The 26,339-nt window shown below is 34.4% G+C and overlaps 1 protein-coding gene and 1 long non-coding RNA gene across 2 annotated transcripts; one reads left to right on the top strand and one right to left on the bottom strand.

Moving 5' to 3' along the window:
- LOC143247168 (peptidyl-prolyl cis-trans isomerase B-like) lies at positions 1-5,602 on the bottom strand. Its single transcript, XM_076494807.1, has 4 exons — positions 5,445-5,602; positions 2,925-3,129; positions 857-988; positions 1-385 (listed from the first exon to the last, which is right to left on the bottom strand). Exons 1-4 carry the CDS (start codon positions 5,496-5,498, stop codon positions 171-173), a joined length of 606 nt encoding a protein of 201 aa, XP_076350922.1. The 5' UTR covers positions 5,499-5,602; the 3' UTR covers positions 1-170.
- A 908-nt stretch (positions 5,603-6,510) lies between these two features.
- Positions 6,511-25,954, top strand: LOC143247169 (uncharacterized). Its single transcript, XR_013026418.1, has 2 exons — positions 6,511-6,888; positions 25,807-25,954. It is a non-coding gene; the product is annotated as an uncharacterized LOC143247169 (long non-coding RNA).
- The last annotated feature ends 385 nt before the right edge of the window (positions 25,955-26,339 follow it).

Raw genomic sequence — 26,339 nt, 5'->3', positions numbered from 1 at the left:
TGTGTAAAAATCGCACTTTATTATAACTTTGCTCCAGGCTGAACTTTCTAAGTCTTACATTCAAACATAACGTATATTAATACAATTTTAGCTGCAAATTAAAATGAATGCATAGATCAATAAAATGTTTCAATTTTAATGAAAATATGTAAAATAATTTCAGACAAAATTTACAAAACCACATTAAGGTATAGTCCTTCTTCAACTGTTGATTTTGTTATGACAACATCGTGCAGTGGTTGATCTTCTTTGTTAGTCTTCAAGTTTTCTATTTTACGGAAAACGTCTAGCCCTTCAATAATCTTTCCAAAAACAACATGGTGACCATCTAGCCAGGGGGTGGGCACAGCAGTAATGAAGAACTGACATCCATTTGTGTTTTTGCCTAAACCATCAGAAAGGTATGTTACATATTTTAAAATAATGCAACAGTTACCAATTTATTCTTTAATAACAAACTTCAATTTGCTTATCCAGGCTGAAACAATGTTGAAGTATTTTTTTGTGTCTTATTACTGAACACTATTAACATGGATTAGTGGCCCATGCTCATCTTATTTAGTAAATTGTTTGTTAGTTAACACTAACGTTTAACTGCTATTTTGCTACAATCTTTTGGTATGTATCACTGAGAGGGATTATTAGTGAAGTATGTCATAGAAGTGATTTAGAGTAGAAACTAAAACGTACACCATTCGTACAGTTAATAAGAATTAAAAATTTAGTATAAAAAAAATAAACAGACATTCTATGAGTTTATTCAACTTGTATATATGGTGTGTGTGTGGCAAGATGCTTTGGAAAAAAAACATTACTCATAATATCGAAGAGCATTTACTGCTACAAGTCAGCTCACCTGCATTAGCCATACTTATTATTCCTGCTCCAGTGTGTTTAAGCTTGAAGCTCTCATCTGGAAAGTACTTTCCTCCATGCTCATTGTAAATGGAAATTGATCCAGAACCATTTGTGCTGACTATATCTCCTCCTAGAAGGTAGAGTAATGAACTTATATTACAATGATAGCAAAGGTATTTTAACATTACTTCAACTCTTACAAATTAAGTAAATGACAAATATCTTACTGGTCACTAACATTTAAAATGAAAGATGACTGGCATCAGACTCATAATGTTCCATTCTAAACTTTAGTTTAGACATTTTACTGCATTGTCATCCATGAAATGAGTCATAATATATTGATATAAAAGTTTATATTGATGGGTGAGTGTCCTAAAATCATTATACAATAGAGTCATATTTAAAGTTATTATAACAAAATGTTTTATTTCTTGGACTTCAACAAGTTAACTAACACTCACTGCACAAGTCACTGATAGTTTGCAGGAGAAGCTAATATAATAGTTTCCTTGTTTAACTGAAGTTTGAAAGTGGATTTAAGGGATAGTGAAAGAAACTATTACAAATGTACTTTGCAACAAGCTTATCATAAGGTACAAGCAGTTTACACAAACACAATAGGACAGATGATTAGAGAGTGCTAAACAGCTTAGTACAGGTATCTTTTAAAACCCTAGGTTTTTGATTTAGTGTAGGTTTGTCTTATTCTATGTTTAAAACGATGGTTTTTTGCATAAGTTTACTGTGTTGTTTTGTTACAAAGGTAGTAAATTGTAGGAGGGTTTTATCTTTTTTTATTATGTTCCATGAATCTGTTTTCCAATTTTCTTTTGGTTTCTCCAACATAAAATTCTGGTCAGATAAAATACATCGTTTACTAAACGATGGTATTGTGTTATTCTATGTAAATTTTATTTAGTAATGGCTTTAGGGCTAGGTTTTGGAGTGAATTTGAAGTCAACAGGAATCTTGTATTTAATGGCAAGTTTTCTCCAAGTATTGATTATTTTTAAGTTGATGACAGGGGCAAATAGAAAACTGTCGTGTGAGTGTGCTGTAGTCGAGTTTGAGGTTTTTATTGTGGTTGTTGTGTGAAAAACTTTTGATAATTGTGGAAAAATCATGGTGTGAATAAAGTATTGCTTTATAAACTTTTTTCACCTGCATAATCAGTCAAACAAGTTCCTGAAACTGTATTTATAATGTTTCTTAGTATATCAGTTTTTGTTGAAATTCATGGCCAGAATTACAGGAGACATACAGGCCTGAGGGATTGATGTTTTTGGTGAATTTTGGTTTTGAACTGGATTGAACCTAACAGTGTTGAGATGAAAAGACATCTACTTATTACTTGGCTGAATGGAGTTTAAGTTCAAAGAAAGTATGTGCTTGGGTGAAGTGAAATCAGAAGTGTCAATGGCATATATGTACCAGTGTAGAGAGAATAAAGTGTGGACTGTCTGTCAGTCTGGGTCATAAATATGTGGTACATTTACAAGTTTCCTTCACTGCATCCAAACCTTCTCTTCTAAAAAAAAAAAGTGGGTTCTCCATAATTAAATTTACCTGCTAATAGTCTAATACACAGAACTAGTACATCTAGCTTAATATAAACACAACTGAACTAATTCTTATTAACTGAATAATCAGCCCAGATTCAATAACAAATAGAACTTAGCTCAGTGGTTTTACATGTCTGCAATGCTGGTTTAGTGTAGAGAGCTGTTTTGTATTTTATTGGTAAAAGTGTTAATACATACAAGCTGTCCTGAGATACATTTTTACTTTAATTGGGCTTCTCGTCATCATGAATATTTTACAATTTAAATTAAAAGTACTCTAAAAAGTTATTGTAAGAAGCACTACAGCATGTAGATTAGTGAAACTGTGTTATTTACTGGCTTCTAGTAGACCAATAACTCACAAATTCTGACATACAATGGAACAAACAATTTACAAAACTATCGAACAAATTTATTCCAAACGTTAAGTTTAACGTTCAAAATATTTAACCTAGACAAAAAAAATACACGTTACATTGTAATAAGCCTCAAAAATTATACCTTGTATCATGAAGTCTTTGATAACTCTATGAAACTTAGAGCCTTCATATTTGTATCCTTTGTAGCCACTTCCAGCAAAAGTCTTAAAGTTTGCCACAGTTTTGGGTACAGTTTTTCCAAACAAGCCAATGACAATAGTACCAGCTGGGTTACCATCAATGGAAATTTCAAAGGAGACTTTATCAGTAATAATTTCTTCCTCTCCCTGCAAGTAAAAAAATATTTCGTCATTCTCTGGAAATAAGCTGCTCCGTCAGTTATCAACATGTACAACCAGTAATTTATTAAACCTAACGACAAGCCTGATGCCTTAAAATGTTTCGTACTAAAGCTTCGCTTAGCAATTTAGTTATTACCAAATTACTGGGTTTCACTTTGAGACTTCAAATTTTTGAATTATAAACCAAGCCTCGTTGAAATGTTTAATTTTGTGTTTACAAATTAGTTACTGTAAATTACTAAGAAGTTAAGCATATTTAATTTGAACTCTAGTACTTTTGTTAATCATAAATCACGAACACTGGAAATTACTCACCTGTACTTGTTTGATATATCGTACAACTATGTGATGTTCAAAAACTTCAGTTTTTAAATAATTTTATCCTGTAAACGATTTTTAATTTTAGAGTTTTTTTTTCGTTAAAATGGAGACTGTCAGTTAGTATCGGTTAGAAATATATATAAATATTATAAAACAACTGAATACCGGAAGTAAAACTCGCCCTCTGTGAATTGCTTTCTTCCGCCCAGCAATCGTGATACAGTACTAATTCTGGCCTCCGGAGCATTTAACTCAACCTGTATGAAAAATCAAACTATTGATTTATAAACAGATCTAAAGCATAACACCAATTCCCATCACCAGAAGATATGAAGATAATTTTCAAATAGATGTCCAACCTCTTTTCACAAATATTTTTTAGCCATTGTAATGCAAAAGTTTTTACCGTATATTTTATCATCCTTATTTTTTTATGTAATGTTGAATTGTTTCGTTGGAGTTTGTTTTTCTGTAAAGCAACTCTCATGTTCACCAACCCAAAAGTCAAAAACGAAAGCGGAGAATAAAAGGAAAATTGAGAAAAAAATAAAAGACTATATGCATTTGATGCACATATACAATTTATGAATAAACAACATTATATATACTTGCTCCAACACATGCAATATTATAAACAAGTTAAACCTTCATACACATGTGTAAACTTAGTTTTAACCGTTAAATTGACCTCTACATAAATGTTTTTCATTTTGTGTTTCTGTTCCCAAATTAAGGTCAACAACATACATTTGTTTGCTTGATTGTGCCGGTTAAAAGTTCACTTTAATTCTACAATTTGTTGGTAAAAAGGAGTACTTGAATAAATGACGGCGGGTGGTGTTCACTAATTTCCTTCCATCTAAACTATCACTTCAAAATTAGGTGGTCCTCCAGTAATTAAGCGCGAAATGCAACAAACAAACAAACCACAACGAATAAAATTTCGAATTATAAAGCATATAAAACCAAACCAACACACAGTACTGCGTCATTAAACCACTCAAACCAATCGCAAAAAATTTTTTTATTTCTACCATTAATTAGCTGGTGAATAGTTAATATAACTGTCCAAATTTTCAAACATTTTTTTCCTGTTTCAGCGTATAAAAAAAAGGTGGAGAGAGAAATGTCATATCAAGTTTGTTCATTGCTAACATCTGAAAATGAACAAAGTCAAATGAACCAATGTCGCTCTTTGATAAAATTGTTGTGGTTACGTCATAATGAGATTGAGGAATATGAGCCAGGAAAATGTAATCCATGAACTGCAAGCGTTTCATAACTGTGGAAAAGTTCCACTGTCTCTTTTGTTGCAGATGTAATGAGGTTGACGCATCTTTCGTTACTTGTATTCACGTGTTCTTAAAACTAGCCCCACTCACTCCCACACGAAATTTAACGGAGCCATTCTGCTATATCTGTATCTAGCTAAGCATCGAAAAGTCTAGACAATTCTGATATACGAAACTTGAGAATGCGCAGACGCCTGTACGGTACACCAACTTCACAAACATATCTACCCTTGTTTTTTGTCTACTAAAGGAGCTTCTTTTATAATTATTTTACACTATATTTACAACTTTCAAAAGATCGGGATGTATCGAATACATTAACTTCACTACTTTCAATAAAATAAAATATTTAACATTTTATATTAATAATAAAGTTGTTAACGCAGTAACAATTTACGATCTATACCAACAGTCTTCCTCAAATTTATTCGTATGTGATAACGACAAAATGTTATAGCTTAGGGTAATGCTTTTTTCCTCCCCAGCTGAGTTGTTAACTTTTCTTTGATACATACTTTAGAAATTTAAAGTGTGTAACTTTGACGCAGTAAAGATAAAGGAAATGTTCAAGGGAAAGAAAAAAAAAGAGTATTACCTTTTGTATTAGGCTAATAAAATAAACGATTAAGTCTTAAACTTTATCTGATGAATTAGAAAACGGTGTCTAGAAGATGTTTTAATACTTACAAAAACAAGTTGAACACAGCAACACACCACTAAACTTAGCACTATTCCCTTCATCTTTCGAGTTTCCTCCACGTCAGAGTAAGATTCGTGTAAGCTCGTGTTACGACCGTTAGATCGGAAGAGCCCATTTCAACTGAAGGGTCATTCACCAAATGTACTTGGATGCTTCAAACATCTTTTATCTTCGTTATCATGAAAAACGTACTTTTAGTCTGATAAGCGAACACAACAAAATTGCTTTGTAGATTAACAAAGCTGCTGGGATTTAGTTTACAAGTTCGATATACTTTAATAACTGTTTTGGTTTTTTTTAGAAATTATTTAATAAGGACTTAATATTCACACAATTATGTGAAAGTTAAATCCTTGAATCTGGCCTAGGACAATATAATGTTTAGTGTTACCGTTCTCTAACAGAAATATGCAAGTTACAGGTTTGTTAGGAACAACTCTTTATAAAAACAGGCTGATGTATTATTCTTTAAAGTAGTGGTATATCAGGGACGATTATTGAAAAGCAACCCGTCTTAAACAAATTTTAGAGAAACAATGAAACAGCATATAAACCAAAAAGAGTGCACCTTAAAAGAAAGTAACGCGTTAAAGGCGTGGAGAAATGTACCTTTTAAATAGGAAAAGTGCATGTAAAAATCGCTAATGAACAAGGCATCTGAATAAAAAGTACACATAAAACGCTAACGAACACACATTAAGCAAGAACAGAAGTGTAAAATGTGAACAAACATATATATTTAACATAACAAAACTGTATGTGTAACCACCAGTATGAAGAAGTCGCCATCAAAATGTTATGATCTTGAAGTTATAAAATCACAAAAACGGATAAATCAGATTTAAATAAAAACAAAAAGACAGAATAAGTGGATCCAAACAAAAGTGACTGTTTCTAGTTTTCCTTGTTCGCTACAATTTGAAGTAAGTCTAAAAAGAAAAAAAAAAGTTCTTAAAGAAACTTCCACATGTAAAGTGCATTGCACGTACATTATTAACCTATTTAAATTATCTGTATTTTGTTCCCTAATGTAAATAAAGGTCTTAACAGAAATTTCTTGGCACTGTTCCATATGAAAGTTTTTTTTGTTTGTTTTTTAAGTCTAGGATCTACTGTTTTACATTCTTCATTATTGTGTGAAAATGTCTTGGTTTTCAATGTTTATAAATAATATTCTACCATTGGTTAAACTTTTCGTAATATAAATCTCTTAGGAAGATTTTCGTCTACTCAATCAACGTTTATGAAGTGACAATAGGACTTTTCTCACGTGATAGTGAGAATCTTATTTTGTAACAAATACAGAATTTATCACACTTTATTTTATTTCAGTAATTCTTGTCATATGATAACTCAGAGGCGGGTCCATGAACGCCCAAAGAAATATTTTCAAGGGAGAGTGGGAGATGGAGGGAATGAGAGGCAAAACACGTAAGTAGGATATCTGCTTTAACACTGTAAGTCAACACACTAAAATAATATTGTGTATTTATACTCATAGATTTACAGTTTTTTTTTAATATTTATTTTAATTACGATATTAAGTTTCCATCATAATATGTGCAATTATTGTCAAATGTATGGGTGAGAATATATCCCCTCTTCCTGTGTGCGCCCGACAGCTCAGAGTTAAGTGTGAAAATTATAATGCTAAAACATCAGGTTTCGATACCCACTATGCACACAGCACATATAACCTATTTATGTATCTTTGCGCTTTACGTAAAACACAAAACAATTACATAATTGATTCACTTCGCGTTATTGTCCATTTAAACGCTAAACTTTTTATTCGACGTATATATATATATATATATCAAAAATCTCTCCAAAAACAAGTATTAAAGCAGCTAGATATTTAAATAACTTAGAACCTAAGAACATAAAATGTTGAAGATAGGAGCCTTCATTGTTTTTATGAAAGCAAAACCTGTATAGCAGAGTATTTAGTACAGCGTCAATTCTGAAAAGAGTCAGTTTTAGACAATGTTCTCATCCGCAAAGTGAAGGATGTAGTTATGAAAGAGGGTCTTCCGATCCAAAAGACTAGTGTGACAAAGTTTGACAGATACATTTGACAATATAATAAACAAGGATTTGCAGTTTCCAAAAGTTTTCAAAACCAAGATTCGTAAGCTCATGTCTCGAATACAACGGATGTTTTGTATACCTGCCAAGTCTCCCGATGCAAATCCAATGGACTTTAGTCGAAGACCAAGACTCTGAAAGTTTCGTCAAGATTTGTGGTTTAAGATTACCTTTACACTTTGTGATAAATGGTAATGATGTACTACAACGACCGTCAAACGAGTAACAACAAAGAAAGTAGTTACGGAGACGAGTTGTAGGGACCATATTTTTAATACAGCGCGAATAACCTCACTACAAACTTTCTTCCATAAATCTTCTATACAACCAGTTCCTGGAGAACATTTCTAAAGAAATTATTATCTCCAAGTAAATGTTTGTTCCCACAGTTTATTCATACAGCTTTACACGATCTTACATACTAGGCGATTGCCCAGGGCCATAAACATGGAATTTCCCCCCCTCCCCATGCTATGCCTTTTAAGCTACTGAGTTTTCCCATGATTATGTGCCCCATTGACTGATTTTTACCCGAGGCTTCAGATTGACTGAGCTAAGATCGCCCCTGACTACAGCTATTGTTACATTGCTCCTAAGAAACGGTCATAAGAAAACGTTTTCTTAAATACTCACGTGCGTACGAACTGTGAGATGACGAATCTATCAAATTTCATGTGCAATATCAGTACGAATACAAAGTTTGGTCAAATCCTTTCAGTATATTTCACCTAGATATGCTATGAAATTTCTCGTTGGTATAAGATACACCCTTATTGCGTAATATGGGTGGAATTTTAAGTACAGTCTATAACTGATTTAGCGTGATACATTTAGTTTAGTACCTACGTTTGTTTTCGTATACTTTTGTTTTTTGCATGTGACATTTATTGTTGACTATGTATTGCACAAGTCCCGGCTGTTCTTGACACTTGTAGAGAATTCGTGAGTAAGGATCAACAATGTATTATGTGTGTATATAATACTAGTGGTTGACAGTATTGTTGAAAGCGAACCTTGATGAAGGTACTAGAGTCTCGCATGGTTTTATAAAAAGCGGCCAGCCAAGAGACAGTGGAGGAGAATATTATTGGACAGCTACAGTCACTGTGCTATTTTGCTAGAAAGCTACAGTTGTGATTAACGTCTATTAATAGGAACACTATAGATTTTGACCAGGCACGTTATAGATTTCGAACATTACAAACCGTTCAACTTCAGACGTTATTATTTCAACGAGAACATTAAATATCTTTGCTGGAAGGAGTCAGCTTTAACCGGTATGAGGTTAACCGAACTAGCTAGCCAAACCGTTAAACTAAAGCCGTCATCAATTGACGCTGGTACCTACATTATTCCCGCTGTTTAAAGGTTAAGCGAAGTACAATATCAATTCAGAATTAATTTGCCCGTCGTGAAGTTGGATCGTTGATAAAATATTCAGTCCTAAACCGGATGTACGACTTAGTGTCGTCTGTAAACTTCCGGAACTGTTGTACATAAACCATCATTTGTAACAACTATTAGTAATAACCGTTACTGTAAATTGTATTATTTTTATGTATGTATATTAAAATGTATTTGTGTTAAAAAAGGAAATTGTGCGTGTCAATCTTGTTAGCAAGTAATATAAATTTAATATATATATTAACATTTAATTAACTATTATACTAAAATTCAAATTTTCGATTGTTTAAGATAATACGAATTGTACATAACGTAATAAATCGTGGAATTGTCCGAAATAAAAATTATACAACGTAACAAGCCTTTTAGAATTAGTACTTAATAAGCCAATATGCTTGTTCACTGAATATTGTTGTTTATTATTTACTTTTATTCCAAAATTTATGTAATGTTGTTGGCCAGAGGATTATTCGAAGTCATGATGAGTACGAGGCTTAACTTATGGAATTATATTAAAAGTTTTTAGAATAAAATGTACAATATGAAAGACGACAGGCTTAATATTATTACTGAGTTCAGTTAGTAAGTTAACAATGGGCTATCTGTAAAGTGTCCACTACTAGCATCGAAACACGGTTTTTAGCAGTGTTGAGCTCTTAATGTCTCTCTGAAGCCACTGTGCGGCTCAGTTTTATAAATTCTGAGTTCGTGTTTGCGACGAACTGAAAAAAATCTGAGAAAGTGCGATAGAGCATTATTAGCAAGTAAAGGAAATTGTTCTGTTAGCGACTCCCGAGTATTTCGATATATCGGTTGATCCTTACTTAAGTTAATTTTTAGAATTTGTTGTCAAATAATTAAAGAATGCTTGTTTTCTTTAACTGGACTGAACTTTGCATTATTATTTTATTTCGAAAAGTCACGAGAACTAGCTCAACAATAGAGGCTCTTACAACAGTATATACAAATAATTAAAGTTTAACGTTATATAAATGTAACTTTCCTAAAAGTAAGTTTGTTTAAGATTCACGTCTTTCAGGAAATATTGGTTTCTTTTTAATTTCGCGCAAAGCTGCAAGAGGGCTGTCTGCGCTACCCGTCCTTAATTTAGCAGTACAAAACTAGAGAGAAGGGAGCTAGTAATCACCCACCAACAGCTCTTGGATGCTCTTTTACCAAACGAATAGTGGGATTGTCTGTGACATTTTAATGCCCCCACGACTGAATGGGCGAGTATGTTTGGTATGACGGAGATTCGAACCCGCGACCCTCGGATTAGAGGAGTCGAGCGCCTTAACCATACAACCATGCCCGGTCTTATAGGAAATACAGTACACATCTTCTCGAAATCTCAACGTGTCATTTTATAGCTATTCTTGTCATTATAAGTCTTGCACTAACTCGATGCACTTCCCAAACAAGTGAGGAGAGTCAGTAGGGGGAGCACAACTATAACTATAATAGCATACAAGTTATATATTAAAATACAAATTTAAACGGCAAATAACACTACACTTCTGCCCAGCATAATGCCCGGAAAAACACAACCAAGATACTGCACTAATTGTCAGAGCTCCCACGCTGCCAGTTATAGAGTTTGCCCCAAGTGTAAAAGTTTTATTACCCATACCAGCTGTCCTGACATACATTTTTACTTCATGTGGGTTTCTCGTCACCACGAGATAACGAGTTCTATTCAGAACTAACAGCACACAACATACACAGTTTCCGCCCCCCGCTAGTACGGAGGTAAGTCTATGGATTTATAACGCTAAAATCAGGGGTTAGATTCCCCTCAGTAGGCTTAGCAAATAGCCCGATGTGGCTTTGCTATAAGAAAACACACACATACACAGTTTCTACCTCTATGCTAAGAATAATGCCTGTCATTTCTTGAAACACAAACGTGGAACATATTTCCACGGCCTGGCATGGCCAAGCGCGTAAGGCGTGCGACTCGTAATCTTAGGGTCGCGGGTTCGCGCCCGCGTCGCGCTAAACATGCTCGCCCTCCCAAACGTGGGGGTGTATAATGTGACGGTCAATCCCACTATTCGTTGGTAAAAGAGTAGCCCAAGAGTTGGCGGTGGGTGGTGATGACTAGCTGCCTTCCCTCTAGTCTTACACTACTAAATTAGGGACGGCTAGCACAGATAGCCCTCGAGTAGCTTTGTGCGAAATTCCAAAACAAACACTAAACACATCCACAGCAAAACAACTAAAGCCATATCAACACGCCCAGCTCTACAAAATATGCTGTCTTCACGGTTAACCTTCTGTCAGCGTTGGTAGAACTCATAGACTTTTCAACACGGTTAACTAAACTAAACTAACGTGGCAGGGGTTCAGTTTAGAGAGAGAAATCGGAAGAGTTCTCTCTCCAACTGGGGTGTTCAGGAACTTTATAGTTCCTCTTCGTCCCCTTACGTGAAAATGTTTTAAAATATCCATGGAGTTTTACTTTATTTTTAACATTTCAAAATATTTGTGAGTGAGAGGAAGGACGGGAGAACTGGACGAAAGCAGCGAAAGTGAAGTGAGCCAGACTTTAGCTCGAGGATGGAGAACCCTGGCGGCTGGCGAATGGTTTTAAAATTTACTGTAATTGATTAGATACCCTTGACTGGGTAAACGGCCCTTTTCAGAATGAGGCTGGGACCTACAGGTCCGATGCCATAGTTTTGCTGTGGAAACAGTGTTTAGTGAAGAAACTCACTTTCACGGCCTGGGCGCCGAATAGTCTACCCAGACCGTGCCCGGAAGTAGCTGGGAAAGAAAAAGAAAAAACAAAAAAAACACAAAATTAATAAAAAAACAAACAAAAAAACTGATGAACTACGTTGATGGTGTACGTGAAAACTGTTAGCTGCAGTCTTGTAGATCGGGTGGCAACTTCATCATGAACTTGTTTCCACACTTGAAGCCCATTGGTGCAACTGAGAAACGTGGCCTTGGTGGTGGAACTACTGGCTGTTCTTCCGTGAGTTGTTCTTCGCTGGTCTGTGATGCTTTGTTTCTTCTCGAGATTTTGGTTTGAGTTTTCTGCGTGGAGGTAGATTGTTTTTCAGTTTGTGCTGTCGCGTCGATGGTTATCTTCGTAATGGTTTGAGTCTGGCTGGTTGTTGAGTTCTGTGGAACTGGGATTGAAGTCTGGCAGGAACTGTCCTTTTCTTTCTTGAACTACTGCAACTTGGCGTGTTGCCAACAATGGGTGTTGTCTTCTTCTGAGTCGGGTTGTCTGAATCCGTCTTCGTGTTTCTTCTAATACGGTCTGGAATCGGCGGTATTTTGGTATTTTCCTGTTGGAAGATTTCCGTTGGTTGTTTACGATATCTGGGTGCTTGGTTTGAACCATTCTTGAGTGGTCGTCGATGTGGGCGTTCGGCTCTAAAATGAAATATATGATAATAGCAGCCATCTCGTAAAATACAGTCGGCACTGTACTTCGATGTTGTCACTATCTTCATGAAGTGTGTGGGATGATTACTGTTCTTAGAATAAATTCGATGAACTGCGTATACCTTGGCTTGTATTTGGGGTTCTATGGTTTGTCTAATATCTTCAGGTTGAATTGATGGGTCGACGCCCTGAGGAATACAGAATAAAGATTGACTGGACTTTTCGTTGGGGAACAACTTACTTTAAATTCAGTGTTCCATGGCTGGCACAGATAGGTTTGGTCTGCAATAGTGGCTGGTTGGATGAGGATTCCTCCCCGGCGTAAAATACGGGTCCTGGACGGTTCGATGGTTGCCCCAGGCTTGGCTCGGGCGATCAACGTGGCGACTTGGTACGGCGTGAGGTTCGGCGGTAAGCCGTCGACGATTACAGGCGGCACTAACGGCCTGACTGGCGAGGATGAACGTTTCGTTTTGAATAGCATATTGGCACGTCTGACTTGCTCGGTGGCTAGCTCAGGTCTCCCCAACTGCTCTGTCTCGTGCGGCTAAACGCCGCTTGTCCCTCTAAGAAGATCGACCGACACGTGTGATCAGTCGTCTATTTAATAGGCTAGAGTCTCGTTCGTTATCGGAATTAACCAGACAAATCGCTCCACCAACTACTCGTTCAAGGGGAAGGGGAATAATTACAAGCCCCTATCCCTATCACGAAGGAGGTTCAACGGGTTACCCAGTCCTACCGGACAGGGGCAATCACACGCTGATTCCTTCAGTGTAGCGGTTTGAGTGTAGCGCCATCTATTATTTCTCTTTAAAATAAATATTCCTGAAATTGATTTGTTGTTGTTTTTTAAATAATGTCGCTGATAAAGGATTCAAGACTTTGTTTGAAGTTAAGCACCAAACCACATAATGAGTTCTGCCCACTAAAAGTATCGAAACCCGGTTTCTAGCGTTGTAAGTCAACAAAGATACCATTGTATCTCTAGTGGATGGATTTAAAAGTGATATTGTTGATCGAATTTCTAATAATTTCTGAAACAAAAAAATTGTACAGTGTGCCAAACTACGGGTTGTTAAGGTTGGTAGTAAGAGCGTTTATCTGTTCAAAAGTATTCTCCCATAATTGGTAACGTGTTTCAAAAATATATTAACTGTTATGTAACGTTTTACATCAGATTTAACTCAATCATTTTATGACTAGTCTTAAAGTTCAAAATTAATTTAATAGAGAGGTGTGGCATTTACAAAATACCTAGTATAAAATTAATTATGGTAGTAATAAATATGAACTAAATACGACACGATAATTAGAAATCTTTAAGAATTTGATTTAACTTTAATATAGATATTGGTTTAGAGATTTTATTAGTTTATTTCTGGAAATCCTTTTTAACGAGAGATGCTATAATAAATAACAAAAAATCCTACTTTTCACACAATTTATCAATAACATAATACATTATTGCAGTATTCATTATTACTTCGCCAAAATTTTAGTATAAGCTTTAAGAACTCAATATGTATATACTTAACACATGGTATACACTCTCTCTGTATGGATATTTGGGTATTGATGTTTTTTTTTTTTTACCCAGGAGGGCCAGGTTTCGTTAACTTCTTCCTCCTTCCCTTGAAAGTTTGGTTTTACAGCTGTCAAGTGTATTTATATATGGTACAAGAAGGCTAGAGTAACCCGCACTTACTTAGGCCACTTTCAGAGCAATGTCCATGCACTATCTACACATACACTTGGTGCAAATAAACCATTTATCTAATAGTTCCATAAATTATTTGCACTTTTATCAGTTAGGTATTAACTATGAAACATTTACATAAAAAACCCTTTCAATATTTAATAATTAATCCCTAAACTAATGTGGAGTCTAGTTTATAAGTGGCTTTTTATTTATTTAGAAAATATATATTCACTGGGGAAAGGTGCTGAGGTCTTTCATCATCATGTAAACAATGCCTGTCAAGTTCGCTCACTAGTTCGTTTTTTCTCCAATTTTTGTTAAAATAGTTTTTGTACTATGTAGGAGTCTATCTGTTATTGTTTCTATGTGTGCGTATTTATGCATAAATTCAGATGATGTTGTTCTGGGTACTTTATAAGCTGTTGTGAGTAACGTATTTTGTATTGTTTGTGGTTTTGTTTGAAGTAGTTTTTTGCTTACATATATCCATGCAGGGGCTGCATAGTCAATGACTGGTCTATTGTATGTTTTATATATTTTTATGATGTTGTCTGCCGTAGCTCCACTGGTTTTGCCAGTTAGACTCCTAGTATAGTTTGTTCTTCGCCAAATTTTTGTTCTAATATTATTTATGTGGTTTACCCATGTTAGTTGTGAGTCGAATGTTAGTCCTAAACATTTTGCAGATGTAGCATTCTGAAGTAGTTCTCCATTCATATGGATCTGTGGTTGTGCTTTTTTATGTTTAGTTAACTTAGTGAATACTACTAGTTGTGTTTATTTTGATTCTATGTTTTTGACAATATTCACTTATTCCATTTAATTGTGGTTGTATGTTTGTGGCTGCTATTGCTGGTGTTGGTGCACTTTTCCAGATCGCTACATCGTCTGCGAAGTGTGAGTATCCATTATTTGAATTTTTTAGAGGCATATTTTTCGCGTGCATGATGAATAGGATAGGGCTGACCATCCCTCCTTGAGGAACACCAGCTTCTGAAGTGAAACTTTCAGAGAATGTTCCTTCAACGTTTACTCTGCATGATCTGTTCCCAAAAAGTTTGACAGCCAGCGAATAGTTCCTCGCGGTTACCCATTTCTAGCATTCGGAACCGAAGACCGTTATGCCATACAGTGTCAAATGCCTTCTCAATATCGAGAAAGCAAGCGACAGCGCACTCTCGTTTATTAAAACTATCAACAATTGCTTCGGTTAATCTGACGAAGTGGTCTGTTGTTTGTCTCAATTTTCTGAAACCATTTTGTTCTTCTGGTAATTTTGATGTTGTCTCCAGGAATGTGGAGAGTCTGTTACTGATTATTCTCTCAAGAATTTTGCCCACACAGTTGGTCAGGCTAATTGGTCGGTAGTTATATGGGTTATTGGCTGGCTTTTCTTTTTTGTGGAACATTAATACATTTGCATGCTTCCAAGAAACTGGGATATAACCAGAATATAATGATAAATTAAAAATTGCTGTAAAATGTTCAAATAATTTCGGAGTGCCTTTTTAAAGAAGAATGGCTTGTATACCATTTTCTCCTGGTGATTTATTTTTGGTGTTTTGTTATTGCCTCTATGAGTTATTATGCTGAAATTGTGTTTGTAAGCATTTTGTTTGTGTCGTTGATTTGACAGTTATTTAAGGCTACTGGGAAGAATGGTTTGAATAGTTCACTGTTGTTCATTATAAAGTTATTTGCTTTGTAATAGAAGTATGTGTTCATGTCTGGGTCGTTGTGTGTTTTAAATGTGCTTTGAATATTTCGGCTTTTTCTTTATATGTATATGCTGTGGTATTATTGTGTTCTAGTGGTGGGTATTTTCTTGTTGTTATGTCTCCATTTGTGAGTCTTTCTAGGTGTGTACAAAATTGTTTCGGATCTGTTTCTTCATTAAGTTTGGTGCAGAAATCATCCCATTTTTCTTGTTTTAATAATTTAACTTCTGCTCTGATTTGGTCTCTTATTTTATTTATTTGTGTTTTTAATTCACTGTCTCTTGTCTCCGTGTATTCTCTTTGTAATTGACGTCTGTGCTTGATTAGTGTTAACAGTTGTTTGTGTGGTTTCCATGTATTATTATTTATAGTTTTATGTTGTTGTTTTAATATTGTCTGATTTGCTGCAGTTTTTAGGCATTTCGTGATTAGTTGACAGTCGTTATCAATATCTATTTTATTTTTAGCTGTTATAATTTTGTTTGGCAGTCGATGGTTAATTGTTTTTGGTATTCTTTCCAATTTGCTTTTTTGCAATGATTTTTTCTTTTCTATATATAGTATTTTGATCGGGGGTGAGATCGAAGACACACTATATAGGTAGATGGTCGCTGTCTACATCTTTTCCCACATGAAATTTTATTAGTTTTTGGCTCATGTTATACGATCTTAGTATACGTTTAGTATGTCACCGGTATTAGTAGCATACGTGGTATGCGTAGGTGTATCGTCATTCAGGAAGGCTATGTTGTTTACATCTACGAATTGTAGGAGAAGTCTTGCATTAGCATTTGTTGAATTACATCCATAGTTAATATGTTTACTGTTTATATCTCCTATTAAAATGGTATTGTGATCGTGAGAAAAGATGTTGTTTATTAAGTTTAAATCTATTTGTTTTGTGGGTGAACAATAAATTCCTGCAATTGTGACTATTGAACGATTATTTAATAGGATATCGATAATTATATTTACGTTATGGCTGCTGATTTGTTCTGTATAGCAGAAGCATTCCTCTGATTTTATCCTGTTTATTTAATCTGTCTTTTCTAATAGTGGTATAATATGGTACTTTAAATCTGTTGGTTTTGTATAATAGGGTTTCGCTTAATATTACAATTTTTGGGTTAGTTTGTTAAATTATGTCTTCGGTCTCATGTTTCTTGGAAGCCAGTGCACCTTAGATGTTGATATATACAACAGTAAATTTAAGTTGAAAGCAGGTATTCCGTTAATATTGTTAATAATTGTGAGATGTAAGGTATGATGTGGTTTTTTGCTATGTTTATGAATAGATCAAAGCAATTTATTGTTTGTGTTGGTTTTGTGTATTCGGCTAAAAAGTTTGTTGTGAAATTTGTAATAATTTTTACAAATAAGTTTATTTTGTTATTAGTGTTTGTTTCCTTGGTAGAGTTATTATTATCTTGTGGTTTTGGAGTATGGGTCTTGTTTTGTTTTATCTCAGTGTTGTTGTTTATCGCTTCTGTTGGTTTTTGCTGTTTGTTTAGTTTTGGTATTTGTGTGATAGCTTTTTTAAGTGTTTGTGCGTATGTTATTTTGTCTTGTGTCAGTGTTGGTTTTGTTTGTTGTGTATTAGTATTTGTTGTTTCGTTGTTATTTGATGGTGTGTTTTTTATTTCGTACATTCGTTGTTTTATTTGTTTATACTTTTCGCAGTCTTTATAATTTGACATATCTTCTTGTCCACAGTTATTTCGGTTTCTCTTATTCTTTTTTGCATTGCAATATGTGATGTTCACCGCCACATCCACAACACTTCGGTGTTGCTTGACATACTTCTGAAACATGTCCATATCTCTGACAGTTGTAGCATTGTGTTACTACAATTGCTGGAGTTTTGATTTTCTCTACTTGGTATTTTTGATACCAAAGTATAATTCCATTATTGATTAAATTCAGTGTGTTGTAAGTGCGTTCAGTGTCAACTCGTACAAGGTTTGTTGATTTTTGCGTTACTTTAGATATCATGAATTTACCACCGAACTCTTAATGACTTTGCACAGTGTTTTACGTGATCAATTAATAGGCGGTCATTGGCTGTCTGAGTGTCTTACAGGTCGAAACTGAAAGATCACGTCTCAAAATAGGAAGTTTGTGTAACTCAAAACACGCCACTTCATATCAGCCTCATGATGGCTGTTGGAGTAGAAACTTCAACTGAGTTTATGTATTACTGCAATAGTAGCAGCTGTTTTTTTGTTACATTCTTCCATAGAAAGTGCTAGCATACTCTCTGAGATATATAAGACGTCTGTGTTCCATAGACCACACTGTTGTGTTACAGATAATGAGTAAGGATTTTGTTTCATTGTGAAGACGTAAAGCCATCCATGAATGTAATTAATTTTAATTTACGTTGAAAATAATAACAGCAAATTTGGGGTGAACACTTATCATCCCATAAAGTTTGGTTGAGATTGACCCAGAGACCTAGAAGTAGTTAGATAACAGACAGATTTTTGCGCTTTGTATATATAAAGATGGTCAAAGAACACGCAACTTCATTCTTAAGAGCACTTACACATCACATTTCATTATATTTTCAAAGCGAAACCCAAAACTCGAAAGCTTTCGAATAGTTGACTATTCTTCTTCAGGAAAATAATGAGTTATGTTTAATGAGTGTGGTGAAGTATATAATATAGGCTCAGATGTCGTGTCACGTAAACTTGATGCTCAGTATGAGTTGGCCATGAAAACTAGCCAATCATAACCTAGAGTTGTTTGTGTCAAAGGGTTGCGTAAAGTACATAATAGTTATAACAATTGTTAACTAATTTCTATAAAGATAAAATCAAAATAAACAATAGCCAGTGGAAAATAGGGAAAATAATAATGTAGCTCAGTATATAGGAAATCAAACCAATGTATATATATAGATTTTTTTAATAAAGAATAATACTAATAATGTAAAGTTTAATCATGAATTTAGTTTTGGAAATATTTTCAGAGACTTTGCGAAGGTCAACAACCACGGGATAGAGATTCACACCTTTTGGTGTTACAGTATTTAACAGTGCTATTCAATAAGTCTCTGTATTTCATCACAGTAATTTAAAAAACCCTTTATTCTCCTGAAGTAGAATTGTCAACTATTCGAAAACGCTCGAGTTTTGGGTCTCATTTTGAAAATATTACAACTTTTGTAGGTGATGCTGTGTTCTAACTATTTAACCTGAATTAAGAGTTAATTAATTATACAAGTTACGATACAAGATAAATCTCATTCATAATGATCTACTTGAAAGTAGAATAAAATTGCATTAATCTTTTAATATTGTTAAACTTAATCACACTATTAAAACCCACATTATTAATATATATCTTAATTACACCTTGATAATACGAAATAATATATCACACGCTGATAAAATACTATAACTTCAAGCTTTAAATGTTGTAGTAACATAAAATAAGAAATGTTCTTTATACTAAATAAACACTGCACAAGTATACACATACAACCACAAAGATTTAAACCAAAGAAAATAAATAAATAAATAAAGTGCAGGGATACCCTGTCCATGTTAAGAGTGGATAGTCTAACACAAAGAAACCTAATCACTAACGTAAAATGAAAAAAAATATAATCTCTTTACCAATGGTTACATATTAATTTTTACTTTAGATAAGATTCAGAGTTGCCTCCCCTTCTCGATGTAGGAACAGTTTAAATCGAATCAAACAGATACAAAAGAAAAAAGAAAATTCTTGAACAGCCCTAATCCTTGTGAGTTAATAGTAATGGTACAGCACGACTCCTTACACTTGTACCTGCTCATAAAAGTATCATTGGATACATACTTCCATGTTATGCTACTCCACCAGTGGTAGTCGGGCTTAACCTTTATTGGTGGCACATAATATCTATACTAGGTCATGGTTTATTAGGTCTTCATTCAATAACTTCTGCAGCATTAATTTTGGCATCCATTTTCCAAAGGAATCATTTACTTTGTGGGTAACTTTAGCTGTGGCTTAAACAGCCATAGTGCCTACTCCCACACAGTGTCCAGGGTCAGGACATTCCACAAACAGACAAATTCTCACTGTGCAACGAGATAGTCTGTCTGTATTTTCATGTTGTGACCCAAAACAGGGAACTACGAAGTACCATTTTCTTGCAATGTGCTTCATCCCTTCTAGATTTTTAAAGTATACTAACCACTTCAGCAAAGCACGATATATTCATATGGTGAACATCCTATCATAATAATAGTGATGACAGTATTTATTGAAGACAAGTGCTGTGAGTAGTTCTTTCTTCATTTTACAGTTTCTGTATTTGGAAACTATAATGTGATAACACTGCTACAACCCCATTATTTTAGTGTTAATGTCCAGATAAACTCATCTTGGTGTATACAAGCCAGCAGTGAAGCATATAGTAAAGCAAGTTTATGGATTGGAATAATTGATCAAATTTCTCGCTACATCTAAAGGGAGCCTCCATTTTTTAAGGACTGGTATTGGTGCTGCTCTCTTAAGAAGTTGCCAACAAACAGTCGGCAGTATGATGTGAAACCAAACCAACTGTGGTATTCTTGATTAATTACGGGATAAGGCTATTCTCTCACCACATCTCGTTTAGTTGGGTCTATCAAGGCTTCTTTGCCCACGTGGTGACCAAGAAGCTCAATTTATAATCACATGTGTGAAACATTCCTAGTTTTATTTCAAGCTCACCTTTCATATGTACTGAATCCCCACAGCGGTATGTCAGTGGACTTACAATACTATAAATCGGGTTTCGATATCCGTGGTAGGCATAACACAGATATCCTATTGCGTAGTTTTGTGCTTAACTTAAAACAAACAAACATATGTAGTGCAATACTACCTTCAAGTTTTCAGATGCAAATTCCCCAAACACCAAAACACTGATATAGATCAGGTAATTCTGTCATTACAGTCCTTTGAGTATAAGCTATATCAGATATTTGAAAGTAGCTGGTATGTGACTGTGACATGGAGCAAATAGCATAATTCACATGGTTTAAATTCATGCACAATCGTCAACCAATGATTATTTGTTGGTAGTTTCATTTTTGCTTTTGGCCATGGTGTAACAGAAGTAACCTCAGCATTAACTACTTCTACTTTGCTCATCATGCTTACAACCATGACAGATTAATGCTTGAACTAATACTACTTTTTCTCGAAAGGAAACATTTTATTTCGTGCATAGCCTTTCTGTCAGGGGTGGGCAACTTATTTTTCATAGTGGCCACTGCTGTGGCTAATGAAAACAACGTTGGCCACACTGTTAAAAAAATTGATGGTTTTCATCAACGAGTTTCGTGAAATTTGGCTTAATATCTACGCTCAATGAGTATCTTAGCTCTGCCTCTAAATTTATGTCAGTAAGACGAGATCTGTATCTAGACTTAAGAAATTCCAGCGTAGAAAATGTTGACTCGCACACCCATGTGGGTCCAAACATGGTAAATAATTTTGAAATTGCTATCTTTATATTTGAAAGACTCTCATTTATCAGAATAGTGAGCTATATCTCTCTGACAGGACATTTTTGTTTACCTTTTATGTGTTCTACACTTTGCAGGGTAAGCACCTCGTCTTCAAATCCACACTTATCCAAAGACAAAAAAATATATAACTTCCTTACTGAAATTTCCTAAGTCAGATTGAAATGGATGCAAAAATTCAAATATCAATTTCAAATTTTTAAATTCGGAGAAACGTGATTCAAATTTTTGAGATAGATTTTTGATACAGTTTACATAGAGATCATCTTTAGCATCAGAGAAATCATAGTCCGTAGTATTTTCTAGAAAAATATTCAACTTTGCAAAATGTGTCAAATCATTATTTTGTAATTGTTCCGCAAGAAAGTTTAGCTTTAATTGAAATTGATGAATAGACTGTGATTACTTGCTTATTACTTTACCTCTTCCCTGAACTTCGTATTCAAATTATTCAAATGAGCCATCATGTTACACAGGAAGTGCAAATCACACTGCAATGACAAAATTTCAATTTCAGGGAACTTTTCAATCTCACCTTTTTTCAACAAGATTCTAATTTATTTGAGGAAATAAGGAAGTAAATCGTTCCAAAGCTTTTCCTCTACTTAACTATCTTAATTTGCAGGACATTACCAAAGGTACAATCATTTCTTTTCTTCAAAGACTCAACAAAATGTCGATGGATGAGAGAGCTTCCATTTCTAATATAATTCACAATTCTTACAACAATATCTATCAATTTTTTCAATTCATCACTTTTAGACATCTGAGTACATAAATACTTTTGATGCAAAATGCGATGGAAAGATGGCAGCATGGACTTCACATTATTTTCAATTAAATGCTGCTTCAAAAGAGAAACAAATCCTAATTTCGCCTCAGTCATGGCGGGAGCGCCGTCTGTTGTGAGAAAAACCAGTTTTTAAAATCAACATTGATTTTTTTTGTCATGTCAAGAAATTTTTCAAAGATGCTTTTACCACATGTTCGATCTCGTAATCCACAAGGGCCAAACATTTCTTCCTTCACTTGAAAATCTAAAATTGCATATCGAACCTAAAATAACAACCGTACAGTGTCACTAACATCTGTTGACTCATTTAATGCTAAAGAAAAATACAAACAGTCTTTTAGTTGTTCAAGAAACTGATTTTATATGTCTTTCGCTAACTCTAGCATTCTGTGGACAATTGTTCTTCGACTTAATTGCAAATTATTTACCTTTTGAAGAATATCATCTTTTATTTATTAATCATAATTCTCCAACAGACTTTCAATTACCACAATCAATATTTCTTTTACTAGTTCAGCATCAGAAAATGATTTCTTTTTTTGAGCTCGAGTCAAAACTACTTTATAGCTAGCTAATGTAACTAGTTCTATCAATGATAAAAATCTTTTTTAGGCTTCCATTTTGTTCATAAAGTTATGCTTTCAGAAGGTTAATTTTATTCATAGGATTTTCGCTATCAACTGGAAATTTTACATTACATTCATTGTGAAAATTGTTAAAGTGTTGCTTAAGGTTGTATACTTTATTGTTTCTAAAACCTTTGTTATACAAAAGACACATTGGCTTATTATTTACTTCAATCACTGCAAATTTGAACTCCCAACTTTTATTAAATTCTCGTTTCACGTTTATCCAGTCACGCGCCATTCTCTGTTCGTCAGTAATGCCAGAATCAATTAAACTGTCTTTATTTTCTGAGTGTTTACCATCTGGATTCTTTCGTTTTTGAATTATCCACTTATCCATATTATGGTATTAAAAACAAAATATGTATAAACACTTGAAAGTTGCACAATAAAAATATGTTTGCAAGCGCATGCAAAACAATGCACACTCGATAATAAACATCTAAACCAGACTAACGTAACAAAATGGGCGGAATCTGTGGCAGTGATGAAGCGCGCGACATTAGCGATGACGTGAGGCAGTACAGTTGTTGATGAACAAATTTGCGATAAAAAATAAATTATGGAAAAATTGATTCCTAAATTCGAGCTGGCCACAATTGTGCTATCCATTGGCCACGTGTGGCCAGTGGCCATGGAGTTCCCAACCCCTGTTTTATGACCACAATAAGTATCAGCAATGCATTAGGCCTTGTCCAGATTAAGCCATGGAACACTACTTATGTACATGGAGGTACTTTCATTTCCCTTGCGATATAGACTTGTGTCTCTAAACAAAAAAGTGGTAAGTTTACATATTTACAATGTTAAAATCTGGGGTTCGATTCCTCACAGTGTACAAAGCTGACAGGCCATTGTTGTCTTGCTCTAAAAACAAACAAACAAAACATACACATATGCAGCCCTCTGTTTCTGGATGCAACCTGAGTGACATTGAATGACTTTGAATGGAACATAAGCTCACGAAATGCACAGGAAAATTGGTAAACTCTGCAATGTGTACATTCTAAGAGTGGTGATTCTTGATCCTAGATTGGAAATGACTTCTTTCATTCTGTAGAGGCCCGGCATGGCCAAGCGTGTTAAGGCGTGCGACTCGTAATCTGAGTGTCGCGGGTTCGCATTCCCGTCGCGCCAAACATGCTCGTCCTTTCAGCCGTGGGGGCATTACAATGTTAGGTCAATCCCACTATTCGTTGGTAAAAGAGTAGCCCAAGAGTTGGCGGTGGGTGGTGATAACTAGCTGCATTTCCTCTAGTCTTACACTTCTAAATTAGAGACGACTAGCACAGATAGCCCTCGAGTAGCTTTGTGCGAAATTCAAAAAACAAACAAACAAACATTCTGTAGATGACACATTTTAAACTGAGTCAGGGATCTACTTCTCCTCTAATATTTAGTCTATAATAATGTGCCTCAATGAATTTGATGTTTACTAACCACAATAGTGGTTTTACAAAGAGAACGTGGAATTTCGTGATTTCCCGCTGTGGTTCTTGCTACTCTTGTTAATATATATATATATACAAGTTTCTTGTAAAGTAGAAAGTGTTAACACCGAAATAGCACAGATTTTCTAAGTGCTTTTGTTGATTATTTATCGATACAGCATAAATGTTATTTTGAATATTGTATATATTTACACAAGTCAGGTAATAAAGTACATGTACAGTTGAATTATCTGTATCGTTTATTGTCATAAATTATAAGATATATACTTGTGTATATATCTACACAAGTTAGCTAATAAAGTACATGTACTGTTGAATTATCTGTAGCGTTTATCGTCATAAATTGTAAGATAATCAGTTGATAAACATTCCATATAATTAAAAATTTGATGAAACAGCACTATACATACTTTCGATGTTCAGATATTTTTATATTGCATACAACTTCAATATTGACTTAGAAATATTTTTCTTGCATTTTCACCTACATCTTTTGCAAATTGTCACTTAACACTCCTACGAAAAGTGGGGCCTAATAGGCCTGAAAGGTTATTAATATTAGGCTAATAATTTTGTATTTAAATGAAATTGCCATTTAAATCCATTAATGAATGGATTAACGAGATTCCCACTGTCCCTATCTACTATCTAGCGAAACCACAGCCAGGGGAACGGGCTTGGAGAAATCAGGACTAGAAACGTCTTTTCGTAGAAGTGTTAACATGGTAATGCACTCGTATGTTTACATAACACAAGTGAACGTTTTATCAAACTGTGAATGTTGTTTACCAAACCACCTCTATTCTTATTTATCGTACAATTGAAAAGTTGCTAGAATTTCGTCTTTCAAGGCTTCCATTCTAAACGACGTGTACAATATATTTTAAGCCATTTTGGCTACACAAGTAGTCGCGTATTCTGCGACGGCTTTTCTTATAAGGAGAAAGAGATGTACAGTTTTGTGTATCTTCACAACCACAGTCATTCTGTATAGGATCATACAGCTCTTGATAATACCTGCGTATAACAAACACCCATATCTAACACATCTGTAGTACCACTAGGAAGTTCCATGTGATCTTTCGTCATAAGTATAAATGATATTTTGTTCCTGATACTACACTCTCCTGCTAGTTTTATTTCATGCATCCGTAATCTCCCGAACAATAAGGATTTTAATACAAACACAAGAAGAGGTAATAGCAGGAAAAAAGAAAAACCAAACAATCCTGGCTTAATCGTTTGTTAAAATATACTTGTGTAAACCCTTGTGCCCATGAGTGCTTTAATACAACTTTAATACTTTAGTACTACCTTCGACAAATAGATGAATGTTCTGGAGCAACATTAAACATTCGTCTTACAAAAGTTTAGGTTCTGGTAGAATAAAACTATAGCGTCAGAATAGAAAACCGTAAAACGGATAATACGCTTTGTAAGTTGTTTTACTTGTAATGTTCTTTTAAGGATTGCTAAATGGGTATCAGAAAATACGTTGCTCAATGTATGAGAATCATTGGTGGATGTTAATTATTTCCTTTTCATAATTTACATGCATGTATAACAGTTGATTCGAACACAGTTTTTTTGTTGTGAAAAACTTTAATTTCTTTTTTCCTGGTTATGTTAAATTGGTAAACTCTTTTGTCCATTTCTAGGATTGTCACTCACATGACGGTTGTGATCCAGAAGCAGGTAATCTTTGACATTCCTCTTTACATATCATGTATAGAGTTAACTGGATCTGGAGCAACATTGTCAAGTGTGCTTGGATTGATGTAGTTTTGTACTAGTGTTGTCTTGTTTGGCAAACTGCAAATAAACGAAACATTTAAGTTAATCATTTGCATTTTAGTAAATATTTCTTCACATGGATTAAATGTTTTATCGCTTCACTATTGTAATTATTATCACATTTCTTTTAACTTCCACGGAAGTACTATAGTGTTACTCAAGAAGGAAATTTTACTCTGTATAGCTATACATACTAACATGCACCATTGTTTTGGTTTACCTACGGAAATTAATCTTAAAAATAGTAATGGTATCATAAATGCTTAGGAAATTTCAAATACATTATTATTTGTTTTATAGAGACGTTATGTTATTAATCAGATTCAGAAAGATTTACTATGAATGTTTGATTTCAAGTATACTAAATATATTGCGCTAATTAATTTATTAAATGCAC

Source organism: Tachypleus tridentatus, chromosome 3 (assembly GCF_004210375.1).
Source record: "Tachypleus tridentatus isolate NWPU-2018 chromosome 3, ASM421037v1, whole genome shotgun sequence".
NCBI lineage: Eukaryota > Metazoa > Arthropoda > Merostomata > Xiphosura > Limulidae > Tachypleus > Tachypleus tridentatus.
The sequence above is the reverse complement of the archived record's forward strand: the minus strand, read 5'-3'. Positions and strand labels throughout refer to the sequence as shown.

Coding starts and splice junctions, on each gene's coding strand:
- LOC143247168 (XM_076494807.1), bottom strand. CDS start 5,498: ATGAAGGGAATAGTGCTAAGTTTAGTGGTGTGTTGCTGTGTTCAACTT. Junction 3,130..5,444: donor GCTGTGTTCAACTTGTTTTT/GTAAGTATTAAA, acceptor TTTTACTTGCAG/GGAGAGGAAGAAATTATTAC. Junction 989..2,924: donor CAAAGACTTCATGATACAAG/GTATAATTTTTG, acceptor TCTACCTTCTAG/GAGGAGATATAGTCAGCACA.